The sequence below is a fragment of the Bubalus bubalis genome, chromosome X (genome assembly GCF_019923935.1).
Source record: "Bubalus bubalis isolate 160015118507 breed Murrah chromosome X, NDDB_SH_1, whole genome shotgun sequence".
Lineage (NCBI taxonomy): Eukaryota > Metazoa > Chordata > Mammalia > Artiodactyla > Bovidae > Bubalus > Bubalus bubalis.
In genome coordinates, this window is record NC_059181.1 from 7,655,436 (window position 1) to 7,678,030 (window position 22,595).

General features: G+C 43.0%; 2 protein-coding genes across 6 annotated transcripts in view; one reads left to right on the top strand and one right to left on the bottom strand.

Annotated features, from left to right (window-relative positions):
- Positions 1–296: 296 nt before the first annotated feature.
- TRAPPC2 (trafficking protein particle complex subunit 2) lies at positions 297–13,359 on the bottom strand. The gene is made up of 5 exons (XM_006042891.4): positions 13,202–13,359; positions 5,993–6,102; positions 3,437–3,581; positions 2,661–2,746; positions 297–1,423 (listed from the first exon to the last, which is right to left on the bottom strand). Exons 2-5 carry the CDS (start codon positions 6,083–6,085, stop codon positions 1,325–1,327), a joined length of 423 nt encoding a protein of 140 aa, XP_006042953.1. The 5' UTR covers positions 6,086–6,102; positions 13,202–13,359; the 3' UTR covers positions 297–1,324.
- A 64-nt stretch (positions 13,360–13,423) lies between these two features.
- OFD1 (OFD1 centriole and centriolar satellite protein) overlaps positions 13,424–22,595 on the top strand; it is a 59,458-nt gene continuing 50,286 nt past the window's right edge. Inside the window, exons 1-2 of one of the 5 annotated variants that reach the window (XM_025276734.3) lie at positions 13,424–13,657; positions 13,856–13,981. In XM_025276734.3, the coding sequence (XP_025132519.2) occupies positions 13,889–13,981 (93 nt within the window). In that variant the 5' untranslated portion in view covers positions 13,424–13,657; positions 13,856–13,888. Of the gene's footprint in view, positions 13,658–13,680; positions 13,982–22,595 lie in introns of those variants that run through there. The other 4 variants (XM_025276735.3, XM_025276737.3, XM_025276736.3 and 1 more) reach the window with 4 other exon arrangements.

Genomic DNA, 22,595 nt, shown 5'->3' on the forward strand with positions numbered 1-22,595 from the left:
TGAGTATCTTTCTGCTCCCAAAGCTCTGGCACCTGGTTTGAGGAGATCTGGATTCTGTAAAATGAGTTACAATGTATGTTTGCAGACTTTCATTAGGGGAGATAGGACTAAAATGGTCGAGGTGGTGGGGAGAGCAGCACCTAAAAATTCAACATTGGGAATTCCCTGGTGATTGAATGGTCAAGGGCTTGGTGCTTTTGACTGTTGAGGGTCCGGGTTCAATCCCTGGTCAGGGAACTAAGATATCACAAGCTGTACAGCACAGCTAAAAAAAAAAAATCAATACTAAGCCTCCATAATCTTGGACAAACATCTTTATTTAGGAAATCAAATAAATAGGGTAAAAAACTGTGATAGCAGCTTCACACAAAGACACAAGACCAAACTGAGAATTCCTTGCTCAGGTCATTCAGAATGGAACAAAATTCTTCAAGTGCTCACAGCACAGAAAATACCTGGTTTTCAATGAACATTTACTTGCTTTTCAATGGACATTTACTGGTTTACAATTAAGATCCCACACTGTTATAGTAAAAAAACAGAGCACTCCCACCCGCTCAGGTATACAGATATACAGCCTGAAAAGCCTAGAGTACAAGTGCTAATGCGATACAAGCTTTTCTTTGTCTACAATTCTAAAACTGCCTTACAACCTTCTACTAGTACATCTATCAACAGGTTCACTTAATCCTTAGTTTATTGTCTGAGGGAAAGGAAACAAAAACATAACTTGTCACTGTGGTCCTGGCCTCCCACTATACAAACCTGGGCTCAGGAGTCTCGAATTACAGCAGGATCACTGTTTCTAGTCTGATGGGGCAGGCCTGTGGCATTTGGCACTGCAACAGTCTGCTCCGGCTTCTTGGGCAGAGCTATGTATACTGCCTATGTGTTTTCGTAACATCTCTTGATCTACAGATGAGCCCATGTATGTGCTATCAACTTCATTCCCTACTGCAGAAGCTTTTCGTTTTAAATCTGCCTACCAAATCTTAATGATATTTGGTTCTGGAGTGCTTCATCAAGATCAACTATCTGAATGAGGAAAGTCAAAAGCTTATTCCCAATTTTTTAAAATAAAGACATTACAAGATTACCAATAAAGAGCTCTTTATAAATAAGTTTTCACAAGCAAATAGCAATCTGTTCATAGCTGTAAGAAACTGAATGTACTATTTTTTAAATATAGAAGCAATTTCATTAGGCTTAGATAAACAGACTACCAGTAAAACTTTACCATGCTATTTAATCGTTACTTACAATGTACACATTCCTGAGCATACCCCACTGTAGTGACATTGTGTACTTCTGAATTTTTTTGCATTCAGCTTAAAAGGTGTTTCTTCCCAAGAAACTGAACTTTTCTGTCAAATGCGCTGGATCGAATAGGAGAATTGGGTTCATAAAATGGATTCATTGCAAACTAGGAGAGAAGAAAGTACTCAGGTGAGCTTGTCAAAGTAAAAAAGGCTGACAAATCATAGGTCTCTAAAAGGAAGATATTTTAAAGTTTTAAGTAATTAAAGACATTCAAAACAAAAGTCTAAAGACCACATTTTTAAGTTTCAGTGAAGATGTTCCATTCTTACATGTTAATGTCCCATTAAGGAAATTTCTGTCTTGGTGTTCCAGGGTAGTACCTGTGGCAAAACCCACGGCAGCACATATGTAAGCACTACCTGTGTAAGCAAAACCAACTCCTGGGATCCACCCTGTGTGTGAAATACAATTACACTCACGTTCAACTATCAAGATGTTGATTCATGTGGAAGGCCTCTGGCTATATAAAACACACTAAAAATCTGCCATATGCTCTGACTGAGGGAAAAAGTAGTACCACACTACTTTTAAAAGTGTGGTAATTTTTAACAATCAGATTTTTAATACTCTGCTTTAACACAAGGCAAGTGATCAGTTTCTCAGATGATATAATGAGTAAACCATAATATATGTGAGGGAAAATTAGTACTGGATGGAATCACAAGTGAGGAAAGGAGTTACCAACTTTTATACCTTAATCGATTGGTGGTGTCCATCTTTATAAAAGGGCTAAATATTCTCTGCTACTTCTGACTAGGAATATTGATTGTTAACTATGTGATACGCAAAAAATCTTGTGCAAATAAAGAACATTTAAATTATTAATATACTGTTAGCACTGCAGTTTAACCACTCACATCTTATTACTATTTCAGTTTTCCTAATTAAGTATCAAGAAATGCAAGTGGCCCCTTTCTCCTTGAGTGACTTTGATAATACATGAATCACTTCCTACCGGTTTATGAACTACATTCATTGCACTGTAACTTACTTGTTAATAAGCAGATGGGAAACAGTCTGAAATAAAATCATGAAGCAACTTCCCTTATAGAGACTGCTTCTGTGTCTCTAGTTATGGTTCCCTCATAAAATCAACTATGTGCACCAAAAGGGAAAGAATGAAACTGATCTAAAAATGACTACGAGTTGTCCTGCATGTGTGTTAAGCTGCTGATAGAGACCTGCCTGGTGAGGGAGCTGTGAGGAACAGTCCTGCTGGGGGGAAGCTAAGCAAGGAGGAGAACTGGGCATCTAAGGGAGTTCCCTCTACAGGCAAGTGTCCTGCCATAGTCGGCATGTCTTTTATAATCAGATTTTACAAGGTACAGAACATACCATACCTTTATGTATAAATCATAGACATCAGTAAAGAAGTTCTTGATTCCATCTTCTTGCCTGACATCATGCAGCATAATAAATCTCATATGTGAAATAATTAAGGTATAATCTTTAGAAATGAAAACTGAAAAGTTGATCAGTTGATAAAATAGTCTTCGAGTCACATGCAGTGTATTGTGCGATGGAAAAGATAAACCCATAAACTGGATTCAGAGTTAGGTTGCTGCTGCTGCTCAGTCGCTTCAGTCGTGTCCAACTCTGTGCGATCCCGTAGACGGCAGCCCACCAGGCTCCCTGTCCCTGGGATCCTCCAGGCAAGAACACTGGAGTGGGTTGCCATTTCCTTCTCCAATGCATGAAAGTGAAAAGGGAACGTGAAGTCGCTCAGTCGTGTCCCACTCTTAGCGACCCCATGGACTGTAGCCCACCAGGCTCCTCCATCCATGGGATTTTCCAGGCAAGAGTACTGGAGTGGGGTGCCATTAGTTTTATCTTGAAGAGAACATAATCTTTTTTAAGTTAGAAAGTAACTACAAAATAAAATCACCCTTGATATGGTTCAGATAAACCTTAATTTTATGAGATTGGACTTTAAAATTATCTGTTAAATAAAAGATGTTTTTTCCCCTAAAAAAAAATTAAAAAGCACCATCAATGGCCATTTTTTACCTAACACTTTGCAGTCCACAGACTCAGAACCTGGCATCCAGATCTCATGCTGGTCTGGTTTGTCACCCCAACCCTTTGTTAGAGCTCTTTATTAAACAGGTAAGGATATGACCAGCAGTGACGAATGCTGAGACAAACCATTCATTGAATTTGTCCACCGTCTTCAAGTACATATTGTTCGACAGCCACATGTTCTCATCTACGAGGTCGAGGGCAGCGTGAGCTATGAACTGGTTCAGATGGCGGTGATCGTCCTAGGTGACAGTGAGTGACACCAGATTAACACTTCCATTCAGGGAATTCTAGACACAGCTTGCTCATGGGGAGTGGGGGGAAGCTTTCTGCTATTAAAGGTCTTCAGTGTTCTCACACTATTTTCTAATCTGGTATCTAAAACTCAAATAGAAACAGCCAATTACTTATGAAATGTGTTCAAGAAACTATAAAGATTTTTAAAAATTTGGCAAGAAGGAAGTTATCAGATTGCATGAGCATTTAAGCATGGGGGGGAAAAAAAAGGAAACTTCCTTTAAAAAAAAAAAATAGATCCTGCTTTCAATTTTTCTCCCCTTCCCCTCCCCTCCACTCAGATCCTCCTTTCAAGAAGTACACATCTTTTGAGGAAGACAGGAAAACAAGGTAGGCCAGGGAGGTGGCAAGGAAAGCCGCGGGGACCAGCCTCAGGTCGGGGCAGGGCCGGGGCTTGGTGAGCAGGGGAGACAGCCTGGCATTGGCTACCCTGAGGTGCAGGGAGATCCCAGGGCTGCCAACCTGGCTCGGCACCAGCTGTGTGCAGTCACCTGTGCTGACAGCGCAAGGTGATCCTGTCAAGCCAGAGACGTCCTTCTCATGGGCCTAAAAGGCCTAACTGAAGAAGGCGGGGCTGTCCCCCTGAATGTGGAGAGGGAATTCACAACCTGGAATGCAGCCTCATGCACATGAGATGCTTACTTTCAAAGTGCATTTTTCAAAGAACCCTTAGGTTCCCCCATTTCCTGTGCTGCAGTCCTAACCCTCAGAATGTGGCTGTATTTGGAAAGAAGGTTGTTGAAGACGTCATTAGTTACCATGAGGTCATGCTAGCAGCAAGTGGGTCCCTAATCCAGTGACTGATGTATTTATAAAAAGGGGGAAATTTGGAGACAGGCTCACATGCAGGGAGAAAGCCACAAGGGACTGCAGTTCTGCCACAAGGCACGAACTGCCAGCAGCTGGGAGGAAGGCCTGGAACAGGCCTTCCCTAGCACCTTTGGACGGGGCTGGCCCTGCTGATGGCTTGATCTCAAGACTTCTGGGCTTGCCAACTGTGAGACAATCCGATTCTACTCCTCTCAGGCGGCCAGTGTCTGGTACTATGACTGCAGCCTTGGGAAACGAATGGAGCTTCCTGGCTGAGGAGGCTGTGCCTGGACTGGAGGAAGGTGGTCAGGTGCCCTGGAATCCCTCACATAAGTAAAGCACGTTTATACTTCAGTCCCAGCACATGGACAAAACTTAATTTATTTCTCAGAGAAATGGATGTGTTTTGTGTCTGGCTCATGGCAGTCTTTCCCTTTGCACCTATGAGCAAACTTGATAGATCAGGAGAAAACTGTAGGAGTGGTTTACAAAGGTGAGTGGTAGCAGAAGAAAGAACTAAGATCAAGTAACGCGACAGTTTTATAGGCACCGCTTTGCCTACCACGAGGCCAGTGGAATGAGAGAAAAACTATAAGTAGCTGCAGACCACACAAAGCAACTACTGCTGCAGCAATGCCTCCCATCCAGGTTTCAAAGAGCAGTGTGCTCCTGGGAATGTGGGCAAATGACGGAGCAACAACACCTGCTCAGATAATACCTTGGATTTCTATCATATTTCAGTGGCAAGGTCTGAACAGTTGAAAAGCGTCCTACATTGGACATTACACATCATGACTAATTTCAAACATCAGTTCCTGTCTTAAAGGACGTTAAAGCCTATTTTTGGAGGCTGAGAAAAACACAGTGCAATGGTCAGCAATTTACTTGGAATATGGCTTTGTACAGGGAGATGGAGGGACATCTCTCCTCATCCCAGGACCCTACAGCTCTGTTTACTCTTGAGTGGCACCACGTTCTTGAAGCAAGCTGGTTTTTTCGGAACCACTCTTGACAACAAGAAAGTTGGGTGCCGTCACCATGGAGGAGAGCATGAGGGCCCCACGTGGCCAGTGGATGCTGTGGGAAGTCGATGACAACAACTGCCATCCCAGGGGTGGCAGGAGGACATGGGAGTCGAGGTCTATCTCAACCTCTAGCCTGTCTGTCCTGCTGGAAAAGGTGATTTGAGGGCACAGAAGGGGCTTTCTTGGCATTTCAGGGCTGGAGCGCTTGCCCCTGCAGACCCAGTATGATCACCGCCTTTGGCGGGTGATCTAGGGACTGGCAACCAGGGAAAGGAGACCCAGGGCATCCTGTGAGCCTGTGCCAAGTGTGTGCTGAACTAGAGCACGCACACACAATGCAGAGGATGCTCCCGGCTGGCTCCTCTCAACCTGCAGGACTGCAGAGCAAGCCACCTGTAGTTGTGCTGGGTCCGCAGTGACCTCATCTGTCCAGACCCCTTCCAGTTCCACAGTCACATCACACCAGTATCATTACAGCAACACAACAAGTGCTACGGGCTTTTTTAAGGTTTCATACGCACTTTGGATTCTGCTTTTCCAGCTGGCAAAAACTCCATTTCAAAAACTGGATTATCATGGTGACCAACAATGACAAAGTAGAAGCTTCCAGACATCGTCTTCAATATAGCTCCTAATTAAATGAAAATAATGTGTATTTTTAGTACTCAATACAAAAACCCAGGAAGTAAAGAACTCCATTTTTAACTTAAACCTAAATTGTAGAGGAGGTGGCCCCTAAAGTGGCATGCTTTCCATGCCAAGATTGATAGATACCAAATGATAGGTACCACACCAAGATGATACCAAAGTGCTGCAAATCTGGAAGTGGCAATAATCCTCAAGCTCAAGTGAGGGGAAAGGTGTGGAAGCCTGCAATTTTCACAGAGCAAACAATGACATCATTCCATTCCTATAGATACATAGCTTGTGACTGATACAATTTATGTATTTGTGATATGTTCTGGAGAATCCACTACTACATTTTCATAGGGAAATTAGAAGACCTCTAACATGACATCATAAAAACAACATTCTCCTGATGGGAAAGTGTGGACCATGGAGGGTAAGCCGTCTTCACCGTGGACTGGGCCAGTGAGCCTGGGCGCCGAGTGGGAAACAATGTACAGCTGTGCAGCACTGCTGTCGTCATCAGACTGCGAGGCGCTTGTCTTCTTCCCACCTGACGGCTCTGTGCTATGGATGTAACTCTGCACAGAAAGGAGCCTGTGATAGGCCGCCTCAAACGTCTTTCGAAAGAGAGGAAGAAACAGCGCTGTACTCTAGAAAAGATGGAAGAAATCATAATCCCAAAGGAAGACATTCTGAGGCATAAAGAGCTCTTGGGACAAGGGTCGATAGGTTTGCTAAAGGCATAAAAAGAGAAAACAGGGGTGCTGGGGGAGAAATCAATGATTCTGTGACTTTTAGCACAATCACAATCTGGATGGATGGACGGGCAGACAGGCGATGGACTCGTGTATGTTGTTTTAGCACAGGGTCTTCTGAATCAGACAAAGCTAGGTTCATGTCTAGCTCTAGCGACACGAGCACAGGCACATGGAGATGTGCAGAGGAAGGGCACCCTGTGGAGCAGGAACCTGCTTAACCGGGTGCTGACAGTAAGGTGTGTCAGAACCCAGGGCTCATCGAGCCTCAGCGGGACTTCCATGCCATGAAACCTGAAGACAAACGCAGGGATGATACCAAAGCTCTGCAAAACTAGAAGAAGTGGCAATGATCCTCAAGCTCAAGTGAGGGGAAGGGGGTGGAAGCCTGTAATTTTCACAGAGCAAACAATGACATCATTCCTTCTTGCTGGAAAAGGTTTTATAGGTGGAGTTTGCCAAGGGAAGGGCTTGCTTTCTTCAGCACAAACATTTAAGGAGCAGCAGGGAAAAAAATACTCAAGGAAGATCCTTCTCCCTCTGCATACATGTTAAGCAGCAGCAGAAGACACTATATGTATAAGGAAGATTATCCTTCTGCTCTGGCCCCCAAACCCACTCAGCCCCATGTGGAAACTCGTGTTGGGGAGAAAAGCATATCCTAAGAAGAGCATGAGGATAAACAAGAAACTGCAAGAAAGAAAGGGGTGGTCACAAACCTGTCAGCTACATAGAACGTGAGCTGCTAGTCACGTGATTTCACACAGGCTTGAAGAAAGGATGCAGAGAAGCTGAGCAGTGCAGTGGAAGAAAAGGAAGCAGCAAGAGCACATAACCACCTTGTCCCAGGAAGGCAATGTCTACAGCCATTTAATACGCGGGGCCTCCTCAGCTTCGGTGGTAAGCAGAGCTGAGACTTGCTCTAGAATTCTGTGCTGTCTGATGGATGGGACTTTCTGCGAGGAGGGAAATGATCTCCATCTACACAGTCTTTCTGTCACCTGAAATAGGGGCCCTTCGAGTGTCTGCAAGGTCTTAAGGTGTGGGGGTGTTACAGAGCTTGGCAGTGGGTGAAACTGGGGAACCGCAGGAAGAATTCAGGATGTTGCCAAATGTCTGGCTGAGGGGGTCAAGCAGAATATCAAGGTGATGAAACTACAAAGGAAATCAGAAAGGGAAGGAAGAGGGATGAAAATGAACAGGTCAATTCTACACGTGTGGTTGCAGCCAATATAAGCTCCCCTGGCCCCCACCAAGATGCCCACATCCTAAGCTTGGGAAACTGAAAATTAATCTAGGTGGCAAAGGGCATTAAGACGATGCAACCAAGGCTGGCTGTCCATCAGCTGATCTTCAGGTAGGACAAGGATCCTGGCTATTCAGGTGGATCCAGTGTAATCACCAGTCTTTAAAAGTGGAAGAGGGTAGAACCCCAGGAAACAGTTGGAGGTTCTTGGGAGGGGGGGGAAACGTGGCAGTGGGTGGATCGCCACAGAGATGAAACCTTGCTGGGTTTCAAGATGGAGGAAACAGCCATGAACCAAGGAATGTGGGTGGCCCCTAGAAGCTGGAAAGGATGACGAAACAGATTCTTCCAGAGAGCTTCCAGAAGGGATTTACGCCCAGTGAGACCCGCGTTGGCCTTCTACCCTACAAAATGGTAAGATGATAAGTTTGTGTAGTTTTAAGCCAGTAAATTTGTGGTAATGCGTTATGGCGGGCAGTAGGAAACTAACATGTCAAAGCTGAAAAAACCTGCAGGCTTAAGAAAAAGGGAGGGAGAAGAGACTGAGGACAGAGTGAGCTTATTTTCCATGGGTCACAGGCTTCAGAGCCCCGTGCAAATGGGGGGTGGGGGGCCAATAGTGCATCAAGGTAGAGCAACTCGGAGCAGTACAGGGACAAGAGTGGAAGAGAACAGCAGCTGGGTTTTCCAGATAGGGTCTCATACCCCTAACACAGCCTCGAACAGGAAACTGCTCAGTACTAGCGGGACGGACCTGCAGGGAGCAGGGGGAGGGCATGCCGTTGTGTGCTCAGTCGTGTCCGACTGTGTGTGACCCCATGGACTGTAGCCCGCCAGGCTTCTCTGTCCATGGGATTCTCCAGGCAGGAATACTGGAGTGGGTTGCCATTTCCTCCTCCAGGGGGAGGGCATAGTGCTGGAATGTAAGAAAGGGAAGGCAGGAAGGAGGTCGGGGGGGAGGCAGGATTAACTAGCCTCAACAAGAACGGGAACCTTCTGAAAGTTCTAGTGCCGAGGCCCTCCAGGGCTTTGACTGATGAAGCCTGTGTCAGGTGACGAACAGCACGTTTGTGAGAAGCTGCCACAGTTGTTAAAATAGGATGAAAGAAACCCTCCTATACAAGGGCAGGACTTGTTGGCTGAACAGAGGGGAGCCAGGACTCCCGTGTGTGCCGAGAACAGCTGTCTGTGGTGGTTAAAATGTCTTGAACTGCTTTTGAGAGAGAGAACTGAAGAAATCAACACACAAGGAGTTCCGGACTTCTTGAAGAGACCGTGTACAAGATGTGAGAAGTAGGGCACTAGCTAGTAATGGCCATAACGTGGGACCAGAAAGCCAGGAGGCTTGAGTCAGAAGGGCAAAAGCCCCACACGAGCTGAAATGTGTGCTATATGTTCAGAAAAACAAGAGACGTGCAGGCTACTATCAGGAAAAAGCAAGGGAGAATGGTCAATGATTTGAGGCACCTGGTGTGTAAACAACACGGGACACAGGTGTGTCAAATTTGAGTTTTCTCAAAGAATGGTTTTCACACAGAAAGTGTGGGAGACATGAGGTTAGGCAGGCTATGAACCCCAAGATGGGCATGTTAAAAAAACATTTGGGTTAACAACTCTGATGGTGTGACTACTGACCAGGGACATTGAGAAATCACAGGAATAGAAAAAGCCAGGCTTTCAGAGGTTAGTAACTGTTATGCCAACTTTCAGAAAACAAAGAGGCTTATCTTGAAGTCAGAGTACCACTGAAGAGATTAAAACACCAACAGAAACAGGTATGAAATGCCTGTCTTCGGTCAGACACTAACTATGCTGGGAACTTCTATGATAAACTAAGTCCCTTAATGTGTATCCTTAGAAAGAGTGGGTTACTACTCCCTTGTTCTAGAAAAACAAGTCATTCCAGACCTGCACTCCCTGTTGTGGAAGGGAACTAGGGAGATGGTGAGTCACCTTCTGAAGTCATGTGGTTCTCCACCTAAGAACTCATGGGAGACCAGTAGCCTGGGTGACAGCCTGGGGTACCCCCAGAGCAAGAGCAGTGCTGGGGACCCAGGGTGTGCACGTTCTCTGCTGAGGGAGGGACAGGAGGGGACTGACTGGAACGTTCACATGCTCCATGTCACTGGCCAGCATGGGGTCTCTAGGGAGCCTTGGAGGTTGACCTTCACCTAGTGCAGCTCAAGGGGTTTGCATCAGTAACTGAGATGAAGCCAACTTCTCACACCCAAAGATAACATGCTAAAGGCACCTAATTTATTAGAAGGCTAAAGTTAGGATTCAAAAGACCTCCACGGCTAGAAGAAATAGGTGACATGAAGAGGACAGAATTTAAAGAATTCGAAATAAAGTTCTATACTTGGGCTGAAAAAATCAACAGCACAAGGGGATGAGGGAAACCTAGTGTTAGAGTAGCTCATCTATGGGGACCGCTTCTCATTTACTGCCAGCTCAGTCAGAGGCAGCAATCCAATACACTGGCCAGAAAAGCTAATGCAATTCCAGACTGCATTAAGAAAAGATGATGTCCTCATGACTAATAATACCATCTCTGGGGAAGATACTCAGTTCTGGGAATCACAGTTTTAAAATTCATTAACTCTGAACTGTGTGTGTTGGGAGGAGGGAAGCATTTAGACTATGGAATGCCCTGGGAACAAGGCAAAAGCTACTGAAGGAGCTGAGGATGTTTAAAATGGAGGCAGGTAAGACCTTTTGTGGAATAGATGCAGTCTTTATAAGTATGATGCTGTCTATGGGAAGGGATTTGACTAGGGATGCCAACTGGTTTTCCCCCATGAGCTTGTTCTTATCAGCTGGTAGTGATAGCCAGGAACTAGTGCTGAGAAAGATTCTGAGACTAAGGGTGGTTGGGGGAAAGATTGCTGTGATCAGTTACCACGTCTGCTATGGGTGTGGGAAAGGGCAGCGCCTAAGTGAGTGCCAAGTATTTGCTAAATCTGAACTAGACAGATTTATTCCAAACTGTTTCAGAGGCCAAGCCTAGGGCTGCTCCTTTGAAGTTACCTGGAAAGACATTTGGGTGAATATAACTGAGAACTTAGTAACCAAGAATTATCAGGTTGCCTTGTGAAATGACTCCATACTAACATCTTAGAACATTCTTCATCAGCTCACTATTCTGCTCAAAAGCCTTAATGCTTCTCATCTAACTAAGTACCAGTATCCAAAACCTAGTACCACGTTGTTCTACCTCAGCTACAGTGGATTGGTATACTTATTTTTTCCCTCTCCAGCTGATTGTGTCCAGTCCAGACTTATCTCTCTCTTCATGCCTGGAATACTCTAATTCTATGTTTACCTTATCCATCTTTCAAAGTCTACCCAAATCCTTCCTTCTCCAAGTATTTCCCAACCCAACCTACACGGTCTCTACCTCCTATTTAAGTCCTGTCACTCTTGATGCCTATTAAATCGTTTAAGCCTTTCATAGCTAGGGGTGAAAATTCACTGTACTCTTCATTGCTGCTCACAAAGCTAACACTGGCCCAATTTTGTCCTTGTAGGTAGGCCTTAGATACCTTATACCCACAGCATGGGGCTCTGGAGTCAGGCCAGATGCCTCACTGCTCTTGAAAAGGTCCTGATTTTTTTATTCCTTTCAGAATTTTCGCCCTTCCTCCTTTGCTTTTTGTCCACTATCCAAATACTACCTAACAATGCCCTGATGAAGTCAGTTTTCAGAGATGTGCCCACTCATGTCCACCCCCAACCACTTTTTCTAAAATCTTTACTTGGTCTACAATGCATCTCTGACTCCGATGGTAAAGAATCCACCTGCAATGTAGGAGACCTTGGTTCGATTCCTGGGTTGGGAAGATCCCCTGGAGAAGGGAGTGGCAACCCACCCCAGTATTCTTGCCTGGAGAATTCCATGGACACAGGAGCCTGGTAGGCTACAGTCTGCTGCTGCTGCTAAGTCATTTCAGTCATGTCCGACTCTGTGCGACCCCATAGACAGCAGCCCACCAGGCTCTGCCGTCCCTAGTATTCTCCAGGCAAGAACACTGGAGTGGGTTGTCATTTCCTTCTCCAATGCGTGGTGAAAGTGAAAAGTGAAAGTGAAGTCGCTCAGTCGTGTCTGACTCCTAGCGACCCCATGGACTGCAGCCTACCAGGCTCCTCCGTCCATGGGATTTTCCAGGCAAGAGTCCTGGAGTGGGGTGCCATTCAGCCTGCTGCTGCTGCTGCGAAGTCGCTTAAGTCGTGTCCGACTCTGCGCGACCCCATAGACGGCAGCCCATCAGGCTCCACCGTCCCTGGGATTCTCCAGGCAAGAACACTGGAGTGGGTTGCCATTTCCTTCTCCAATGTGTGAAAGTGAAAAGTGAAAGTGAAATCGCTCAGTCGTGTCCGACTCTTAGTGACCCCATGGACTGCAGCCTACCAGGCTCCTCTGTCCATGGGATTTTCCAGGCAAGAGTACTGGAGTGGGGTGCCATTGCCTTCTCCCAATTCAGCCTATGGGATCGCAAAAAGTCGGACATAATTAAGCGGGTAACACTTTCACAATGCATCTTAGTTCTTAGCCAATTCTCTAGCTATGTTTTCAGCATTGCTTCTTGAGAGACTTTTCTAATTAGATTTAAGCATCTTGGGCACCCAGCTCACCGATGTTCTTCACAGCACGCACCAAGTGTAGCTCACTGGTTTTTAACCAGGGGCGACTTTGCCTCCCAGGGACATGTGGCAATGCCAGGAGGCTGTCAGAACTGGGAGGGAGGTGCTACTGGCATCGATTGGGTGGAAACCAAGGATGCTGCTCAGCATCTTACAGTGCGCAGGACAGCACCAAAATGGAGCATTTTCCGACTCCAAACGGCAATAGTGCCGCAGTTAAGAGAGCCAGGGTGGGCTGAATAACCCAACCCAATGAAAGATATTACAAGAAGCAAAGCGCCTAAGCAGACGGACATTTGCAGATTGAATCTCGGTGTGGAATGGCCAGCTGGGCTGTTGATGAGCTCAGCCGGCCAGGGACAGAAGGGAGAGAAAGGGCCAACACCCGGCTCCCGCGGGACAGGACACATCCCCCAGAGTCCCCAAGCGCCAACCGTCCACTCGCTCCATCCCCCTACCTGCGGCAAGACGCCAGCAACCGAAACGCCCAGTCAATTGCCGCGGAACGGAACCGCGTTCCTCAACTTCCGTAGGGACGCCGGAAGCAGCCCTCGCGATACTCCGCGGTACCGCCCTCGCGTAGTGGGCGGAGCTTCCGGCCGCAGCCCTACGCAGCTTGGCGCTTGCGCCGTAGTGCCCGGACTGCGGGGAGGGCTGGGATTGGCTTTGGGCGGCGCGAATTCCGGCCGATGCTGCACTTTCTTTAGCCTTCAGTCTTCCGGTTTCCGCCCGTGAGGGTCGCGCGTGGGCCACAGCCACGCCCCCCTATCAGACCTTCCAAGGCGTGCGCGTGTCTGTCTAAGTTCCTAGTTTGCAATCCAAAGCGGAAGGTTCAGCTTGTTCCTCCTGGTACTCTGGGGTTGAGGCAGGACTCTGAAGGCAGGGGTTCCCCTAGGCCAGGGCCCGCATCCCAGGTTCGGACTCAAACTTGGGGCACGGTGGGGCGGGCTCGGGAGGAAGCCGACACCTGATGGCTCACGTGCCATCACCTGCCGCCTCCTCGAGGCGGGCGGAAGTGAAGCCTTTGGTTCCGTTAAAACGCCTTTCTCCCCTGGGCTTGTGAGGGCTTCCTTGGTCTGTGTGCAGAATTTAACATCTCCTCTGCCCGCCAGGTAAACCATAACCGATTTCTCTCCTGGTCCATCATGTTCCCCAAATCTGATGTGTTGAGTCAAGATGATCTGCGCAAAAAGCTGTACCAGACGTTTAAGGATCGGGGTGTACTGGACACACTCAAGGTATCAATTTTAGGCATATCTGTTAACGTAGATTTTGCAAGTGTAACCTGTGACAGGTGGTGCATGTAAATACATCCATGTCTTGGGTATCACGTGATACAGAGATTGTGTTGGTGAGTTACATTGTTTCCCGTGTAACTCTTTAATCGTTAAATAAACACATTTTAGTAACGTTTGTTTTAGAAATCTTAGATGTTCCTGAGTTATGAAGTGTAATACTCGTATTTGAATGGAGGGTATTGACACCATATAGGAAACATTAAGGGACTACTTACTGTAGAAAAGTTTGGGAAATGAGAAATTTCTTCTTTAAAATATATTGAAAGGTATAAATACTTGAGCAGCAAATATTTCTTAGGACACTTCGTGTATGAATTAACAGCAGGAAGTAGGATTAGCTCAAATGTGTTTTCTATATATATTTCATAAAAGTATTTTACACTTAAAGTAGGAAATTGAGGGAAAACTTTTTCTTCTGGCTGCTCCATTGTTTTTGTAACCTTAAAAATACTTCAAACTCAACTGAAATATAGAAAAACATACAGAAGAGACGTCATCTCTAACACAACCACTAGTTGGCGTACTGTTTTGTTTATTTGTGTATCTGCTTTAATACGTGGTGATCATTTTCCTGTGTGTGGTTTTTGAAAAGAACATTTTATTTGTTTATGGCTGCGCTGAATCTTCCTTGCTGCATGCGGGCTTTCTCTAGTTGTGGCGGGTGCGGGCTACTCTTCCTTGAGGTGCTCTGGCTTCTCATTGCGGTGGCTTCTTTTGTTGTAGAGCACAGCAGGCTTGAGGTGTGCGAGCTTCGGTAGTTGTGCACAGGCTTAGTTGCTCCGCAGCATGTGGGATCTTCCCATTTCAGGGATCCAGCCTGTGTCTCCTGCATTGGCTGGCAGATTCTTAGCCACTACACCACTAGGGAAGCCCTTCCTTTGTTTTTAAATGTTTCTTGAAATTCTAATTTTCATTGTCCAAAGCTGAGCCTGGTGCCATATACATAATTATGCAGCATTCCTGTGTTATTGAATATTTAAGTTATATTGAGGTTTACACACTCCTGCAATTGCACCTCTCACTTTTTGTTTTGGATAGATGAAGTGGCATTAGTGAATTAGAAGGTGTGAGCCATTTTAAGGCTCTTGGTTTATGTGTCTTCTTCTAGAAAGATTGTAATCTATTGACCGTTGAACAACACATGTTTGAACAGCTCAGGTCCACTTATACGTGGACTTTTTTAATAAATATCTACTATGGTACTACACTGTTTGTGTTGGTTGAATCCACGTAATCAAATCTGGGGATCTAGACGGGGCCCCTAAACTCTGGTTCGAGAGTCAACTTCAGTTTATATTCCACCAGTATTTTGAAAATGCTTATCTCTTGCCAATATAATGATCATGACATGTTTTAAATCAATCTAAGATCGAGAAGCCCTTATTGTTTTAACATTCTTTCTTTTGATTATCAAGAAGGTTGTGCATATTTTCTGGCTGTATGTTTCCCATGGATTGGTGGTTCATGTTCCCCTTGCCCGTTTTTTTCCCCCTAGAGTGCTAGTGTTTTCTTATTGATGAATTTCTTTTTGATGTGTTTCTTATTGATGTATTTCTTATTGATATGTGCTCTATGGAAAATTAGTCATCTTTCCAATTTTGTGACAATACAGTTGGTGTTCAATTTTATTTTGGCTCTAAAAAGGCTGAAGTTGCATTTTTCTGTGGTCAAATCTTTAGTTTACTATTTTCTGCTGATTATTCTCAGTAAGTCATTTCCACTAAGAATGAATATTCCATTTTTAAGTTTTTAAAAAGGTTTCATTTTTTTGTGGTTAACTCTTTAACCTACTTGGAATTAATTGTAGTATGTCGTGCATTAGTCCACTTTCTTATGCAGAATTTTTCTTGAATCTAGGCATGGTGTATGTTCTTTTACTGTGCTTTGGATTTAGTTTAGTAGGATTCTACTTCATGTGTGTGGTCACAGTTGATAGTGACCTATCATTATCCTTTTTTTGGCTTTGGTATCAGGCTTATGCTAGCCTTGTTCTCTTTACAGCTGCAGCCTACCCTCTGAAATACTCTTTGTTCTTTGCAGCTGACCATTCTGTTTCTGTTGCACTAGCTTCATCAATGACAGGGAGAATTTTTACTTTCTCAGTCTGAGCTAATTTATTTTCTCAGTTTAAGGACTGGCCTGGGTGAGTTCTAATTTTTTAAATTCCCTGAAGTGTTTAGTGGTCTAATTCACATTCTGTTTGAGTGTTTGAAAAGAGTTTGTTTTAATGGTTAAGTCCAAAGTTATATCAATATCTGTTAAATGAAGTTTATGAAATCTTTTTCCTTATTTTGAATCTAGTCTGTCAGTTTCTTTTTTTAAATTGGTGTATAATTGCCTTACAATGTTGTGTTAGTTTCTGCTGTACAATGAAGTGAATCACCTATATATTCCTCCCTTCCTCTTGAACCCACCATCCCACCCCTCTAGGTCATCACAGAGCACCGAGCTGAGCTCCCTGTGTTACACAGCAGCTTCCCACTAGCTGTCTATTTGCACATGGTAGTGTATATGTGTCATTCCTAATCTTCCAATTCGATCCCCACCTGCCCTGTGTCTGCATGTCCTTTCTCTATGTCTATGTCTCTATTCCTCCCCTGCAAATAGGTTCACCTGTACCATTTTTTTTTAGATTCCACATACATGGGTTAATATATAATATTTGTCATGAGTTAATATATGATATTTGTTTCTTTCTTGCTGACTTACTTTACTTTGTATGGCAGACTCTGGGTCCATCCACATCTCTGAAAATGACTCAATTTCATTTCCTTTTATGGCTGAATAATATTCCATTGTATATATGTACCACATCTTCTTTATCTATTCATCCATCGATGGACATTTAGGTTACTTCTATGTACTGGCTGTTGTAAACAGTGCTGCAGTGAACGTTGGGGTACATGTGTCTATTTGAATTATGGTTTTCTCAGGATATATGCACAGTAGTGGGATTGCTGGGTCATAGGGTAGTACTACTTTTAGCTTTTTAAAGGCACTCCATACTGTTCTCCATAGTGGCTGTATCAATTTACACTTCCACCGTCAGTACAAGAGGATTCCCTTTTCTCCACACTCCCTCCAGCATTTATTGTTTATAGGTTTTTTGATGATGGTCATTCTGACCAGTGTGAGCTGATTACTCACTGTAGTTTTGATTTGCATTTCTCTAATAATTAGTGATGTTGAGCATCTTTTCATGTGCCTCTTGACTGTGTTTATGTCTTTGAAGAAATGTCTGTTTAGATCTTTGCCCATTTTTTGATTGGGTTGTTTGTTGTTTTGATATTGAGCTGCATGAGATGTTTGTATATATTGGAGATAAGTCCTTTGTCCGTTGCTTCATTTGCAAATATTTTCTCTCATTCTGAGACTTGTCTTTTTGTTTTGTTTATGTTTTCCTTTGCTCTGCAGAAGCTTTTAAGTTTATTTAGGTCCCATTTATTTATTTTTAACAAATTTTTATTACTCTAGGAGGTAGGTCAAAAAAGATCTTGCTGTGATTTATGTCAAAGAGTGTTCTGCCTATGTTTTCCTCTAAGAGTTTACAGTGTCCAGTGTTACATGTATGTCTTTGATCCATTTTGAGTTTATTTTTCTGTATCATGTTAGAGAATGTTATAGTTTCATCCTTTTACATGTTGCTGTCCAGTTTTCCCAGCACCACTTATTGAAGAGATTGTCTTCTCTTCATTGTATTTTCTTGTCTCCTTTTTCAGATTATGTGATGGTAGGTGTGTGGGTTTATCTATGGGTTTTTATCCTGTGCCATTGATCTGATCTGTATTTCTGTTTTGCTGCCAGTATCATACTTTCTCGATTACTGTAGCTGTGTAATATAGTCTGAAGTCAGGGAGCCTAATTCCTTCAATTCTGTTTTTATTTCTCAAGATTGCTTTGGCTATTCAGAGTGTTTTGTGTATCCATACAAACTGTAAAAATTTTTGTTCTAATTCTGTGAAAACTGCCGTTGGTAATTTGATAGGGATTGCATTGAATCTGTAGATTGCTTTGTGTAGTATAGTCATTTTCACAATATTGATTCCTCCAATCTAAGACATCTGTTTCTGTTTATATCATCTTTAATTTCTTTCATCAGTCTTTTCTGAGTACAGGCCTTTTGCCTCCTTCAGTTCAGTTCAGTTCAGTTCAGTCGCTCAGTTGTGTCCGACTCTTTGCGACCCCATGAACAGGACGCCAGGCCTCCCTGTCCATCACCAACTCCCGGAGTTCATTCAAACTCACGTCCATCGAGTTGGTGATGCCATCCAGCCAACTCACCCTCTGTTGTCCTCTTCTCCTCCTGCCCCCAATCCCTCCCAGCGTCAGAGTCTTTTCCAGTGAGTCAACTCTTCTCATGAGGTGGCCAAAGTACTGGAGTTTCAGCTTTAGCATCAGTCCTTCCAAAGAACACCCAGGACTGATCTCCTTTAGAAAGGACTGGTTGGATCTCCTTGCAGTCCAAGGGACTCTCAAGAGTCTTCTCCAACACCACAGTTCAAAAGCATCCATTCTTCGGTGCTCAGCTTTCTTCACAGTCCAACTCTCACATCCATACATGACTACTGGAAAAAACCATAGCCTTGACTAGACGGACCTTTGTTGGCAAAGTAATGTCTCTACTTTTGAATATGCAGTCTAGGTTGGTCATAACTTTCCTTCCAGGGAGTAAGCGTCTTTTAATTTCATGGCTGCAATCACCATCTGCAGTGATTTTGGAGACCCCCAAAAATAAAGTCTGACACTGTTTCCACTGTTTCCCCATCTATTTCCCATGAAGTGATGGGACCAGATGCCATGATCTTAGTTTTCTGAATGTTGAGCTTTAAGCCAACTTTTTCACTCTCCTCTTTCACTTTGCCTCCTTAGATAGATTTATTCCCAGGTGTTTTATTCTTTTTGTTGCATTGGTAAATGGGATTGTTTCCTTAATTTCTCTTTCTGATCTTTCATTGTTAGTGTATAGGAATGCAAGCCAAATGCATCGATTAGTGCTAATAGTTTTTCTGGTGGCATCTTTAGGATTTTTCTATGTAGAGTACATCTGAAAACAGAGTTTAACTTCTTTTAAAATTTGTATTCCTTTTATTTCTTTTTCTTCTCTGATTGCCATGGCTAGGACTTCCAAAACTATGTTGCATAATAGTGGTGAGAGTGCACATCCTTGTCTTGTTCCTTATGTTAGAGAAAATGCTTTCAGGTTTTCACCATTGAGAATGATGTTATTAGTTGTGGGTTTGTTGTATACGGCCTTTATTATGGGCTTTTGTTGGGGTAGGTTCCCTGTATGCCCACTTTCTGGAGAGTTTCTTTTTTTTTATCATAAATGGATATTGAAATTTGTCAATTTTTTTCAGCATCTATTGAGATGATCATATGCTTTTTATTCTTCAACTTGTTGATATGGTATATCACAGTGATTTGTGTATATTGAAGAATCCTTGCATCCCTGGGATAAATCCCACTTGATCATGGTGTATGATCCTTTTAATGCATTGCTTGATTCTCTTTGCTAGTGTTTTGTTGAGGATTGTTGAATCTGTGTTCGTCAGTTATAGTGGTCTGTAATTTTCTTGTGATATCTTTGGCTGGTTGTGGTATCAGGATGATAGTGGCCTTGTAGAACAAGTTTGGGATGTTCCTCCCTCTGCAATTTTGTGGAAGAGTTTGAGAGGGATAGGTATTAACTCTTCTCTAAATGTTTGTTAGAACTGGTCTGTGAAGCCATCTAGTCCCGGCCTTTTGTTTGTTGGAAGATTTTAAATTACAGTTTCAATTTTATTACTTATCATTCACCTGTTTATTTCATCCTGGTTCAGTCTTAGAAGGTTGTACCTTTCTAAGAATTTGTTCATTTCCTCCAGATTGTCCTGTTTATTGGTGTATAGTTGCTTGTAGTAGTCTCTTATCCTTTGTATTTCTGTGGAGTCAGCTGTAACTTCTTTTTTTTCATTTCTAATTTATTGATTTGAATCCTCTCCCTTTTTTTCTTGATGAGTCTGGCTAAAGGTTTATCAATTTTGTTCATCTTCTCAAGTAACCAACTTTTAGCTTAATTGATCTTTGCTGTTGTCTTCTTTGTTGCTGTTCCATGTATATCTGCTCTGATATTTATGATTTCTTCTGCTACAGGATTTTGTTGTTGTTCTTTCTCTAGTTGCTTTAGGTGTAACGTTAGATTGTTGAGATTTTTCTTGTTTCTTGAGGTGATATTGAATTGCTATAAACTTCCCTCCTTTAACTGCTTTTTGTTGTGTGCTCTATAAGTTTTGGGTCATTGTGTTTTTGTTTTCATTTGCTTCTATGTATTTTTTTATTTCCTCTTTGATTTCTTCAGTGATCTCTTGGTTATTTAGTATATTGTTTAGCTTCCATGTGTTTTTTAAAATAGTTTTTTCCTGTAACTGCTATCTAATCTCATAGCATTGTGGTTGAAAAAGGTGCTTGATACAGTTTAAATTTTGTTAAATTTATCGAGACTTGATTTGTGACTCAAGATGTGATCTTTCCTGGAGAATGTTCCATGTGTGTAAGAAGAAAGTGTATTCTGCTGCTTTCAGATGGAATGTCCTATAAATATCAATTAAGTCTATCTCTCTGGTCTAATGTGTCATTTCTAGCTTGTGTTTCCTTATTTTCTGTCTGGATGATCTGTCCATTGGTATAAGTGGGGTGTTAAAGTCCACCACTATTATTGTTACTGTCAATTTCCCCATTTATGGCTGTTACCATTTGCCTTATGTATTGAGGTGCTCCTGTATTGTGTGCATATATATTTATAATTGTTGTATTTTTTTTGGATTGATCCCTTGATCATTATGTAGTGTCCTTCCTTGTCTCTTATAATGATCTTTATTTTAAAGTCTGTTTGTCTGATATGAGTACTGCTACTCCAGCTTTCTTCTCATTTCTATTTGCGTGGCATATCTTTTTCCATCCCTTCATATTCAGTCTGTATGTGTCTTTATGTCTGAAGTGGGTCTCTTGCAGACAGCATATACATGGGTCTTGTTTTTGTATCCATTCAGCCAGTCTGTGTCTTTTGGTTGGAGCATTTAATCCATTTCCATTCAAGGGCTTCCCTGGTGGCTCAGAGGTTAAAGCTTCTGCCTGCATTGCAGGAGACCTGGGTTTGATCCCTGGGTTGGGAAGATGCACTGGAGAAGGAAATGGCAACCCACTCCAGTATTCTTGCCTGGAGAATCCCATGGACAGAGAAGCTTGGTGGGCTATAGTCCACGGGGTCGCAAAGCGTCGGACACGACTGAGCGACTTCACTCATTCACTCACTCATGATCCTGTTACCATTTTCTTAATTTTTGGGGGTTTGTTTTTGTGGGCCTTTTTCTTCTCCTGTGTGTCCTGCCTATAGAAGTTCCTTTAACATTTGTTGTAAAGCTGATTTGGTGGCGCTGAATTCTCCTAGCTTTTGCTTGTCTGTAAAGTTTTTGATTTGTCCGTTAAATCTGAGTGAGATCCTTACTGGATAGAGTAATGTTGGTTTTATACTCTGTCAATTTCTGAGAGATGTGCTGAGGGTCCATAATTTTCATCTCTCCCACTTCTCCTCCACCACCCACAACATTTGTGGGTTTTTTTGTTTTGTTTTTTGAGCAGAGAAAGGTTTATTGTAGGGCCAAGTAAGGAGAACAGGTGGCTCATGCTCAAAATCCCAAACTCCCCAGTGCTTTTGGGGGAGAAATTTTTAATAGGCAAATTTTCTGGTGAGGGCTCTGTCCTTATTTCTGTCTTAGGGACATTGCAGGCTTGAATTCTGAAAATAGATTTGCCGCTTTGCATTGGCTTCTGGAAAGCCCCCAGCCACTTTTTGGATTCCTTCTAGCAAGTGCTAGATGGTGTGCTTTTTGTGTTTGTTTAGATGGAAATTCGTCTGTAATGTCATTCCACTGTTTGCTACTCTTCTTTTCATTTAACCCTACTTATATCCCTAATTTAATTCTTACCCATTTCAGTACTTGTTTGCCAGACACTTTAAATCCTTTTAGTTAAGCTGGACCTGAATGTATTTCTTCTTCCCTATGTTTCAAATTAAATTAAACCATTACATTTTACTGGTGGGGAAGGCTATAGTTTTCTCTTTTCAGTTACTTAACTGCATCAGATGAGACAAAGCATGTATATTCATTTAGTGTAAAAGTGTCATTTACTATAGGATTTTAGATATACATATAATACATATAATAAGTTCTGTTCTACACTACTAAGTATATACTTTCTACTCTTTAGCTAAAGGATAGAAGAAAGAGATAGAACAAGATCTCCATTTGTTTCTTGTTTGTGTTCTATTAATAACAATTTCTTAGATGTTATTTACTGCTGAACTGCCATGAATCTAGGCAGTGTACTCTTAAACTCGGCCCAGTTGTATGTTTCCAGATTATGTGCAAAATAGTTAAAATAAATATCCATTAGTTCAAATAACTTAGGGGATTTTCTTAAAACCCAAATGAATAATGATGCTCATGTTATAACCTTGAGAAAATTAGCCACGTTGAACCTTAATTTTCTCCTTTGTAAGATAGAGGAAAATTAT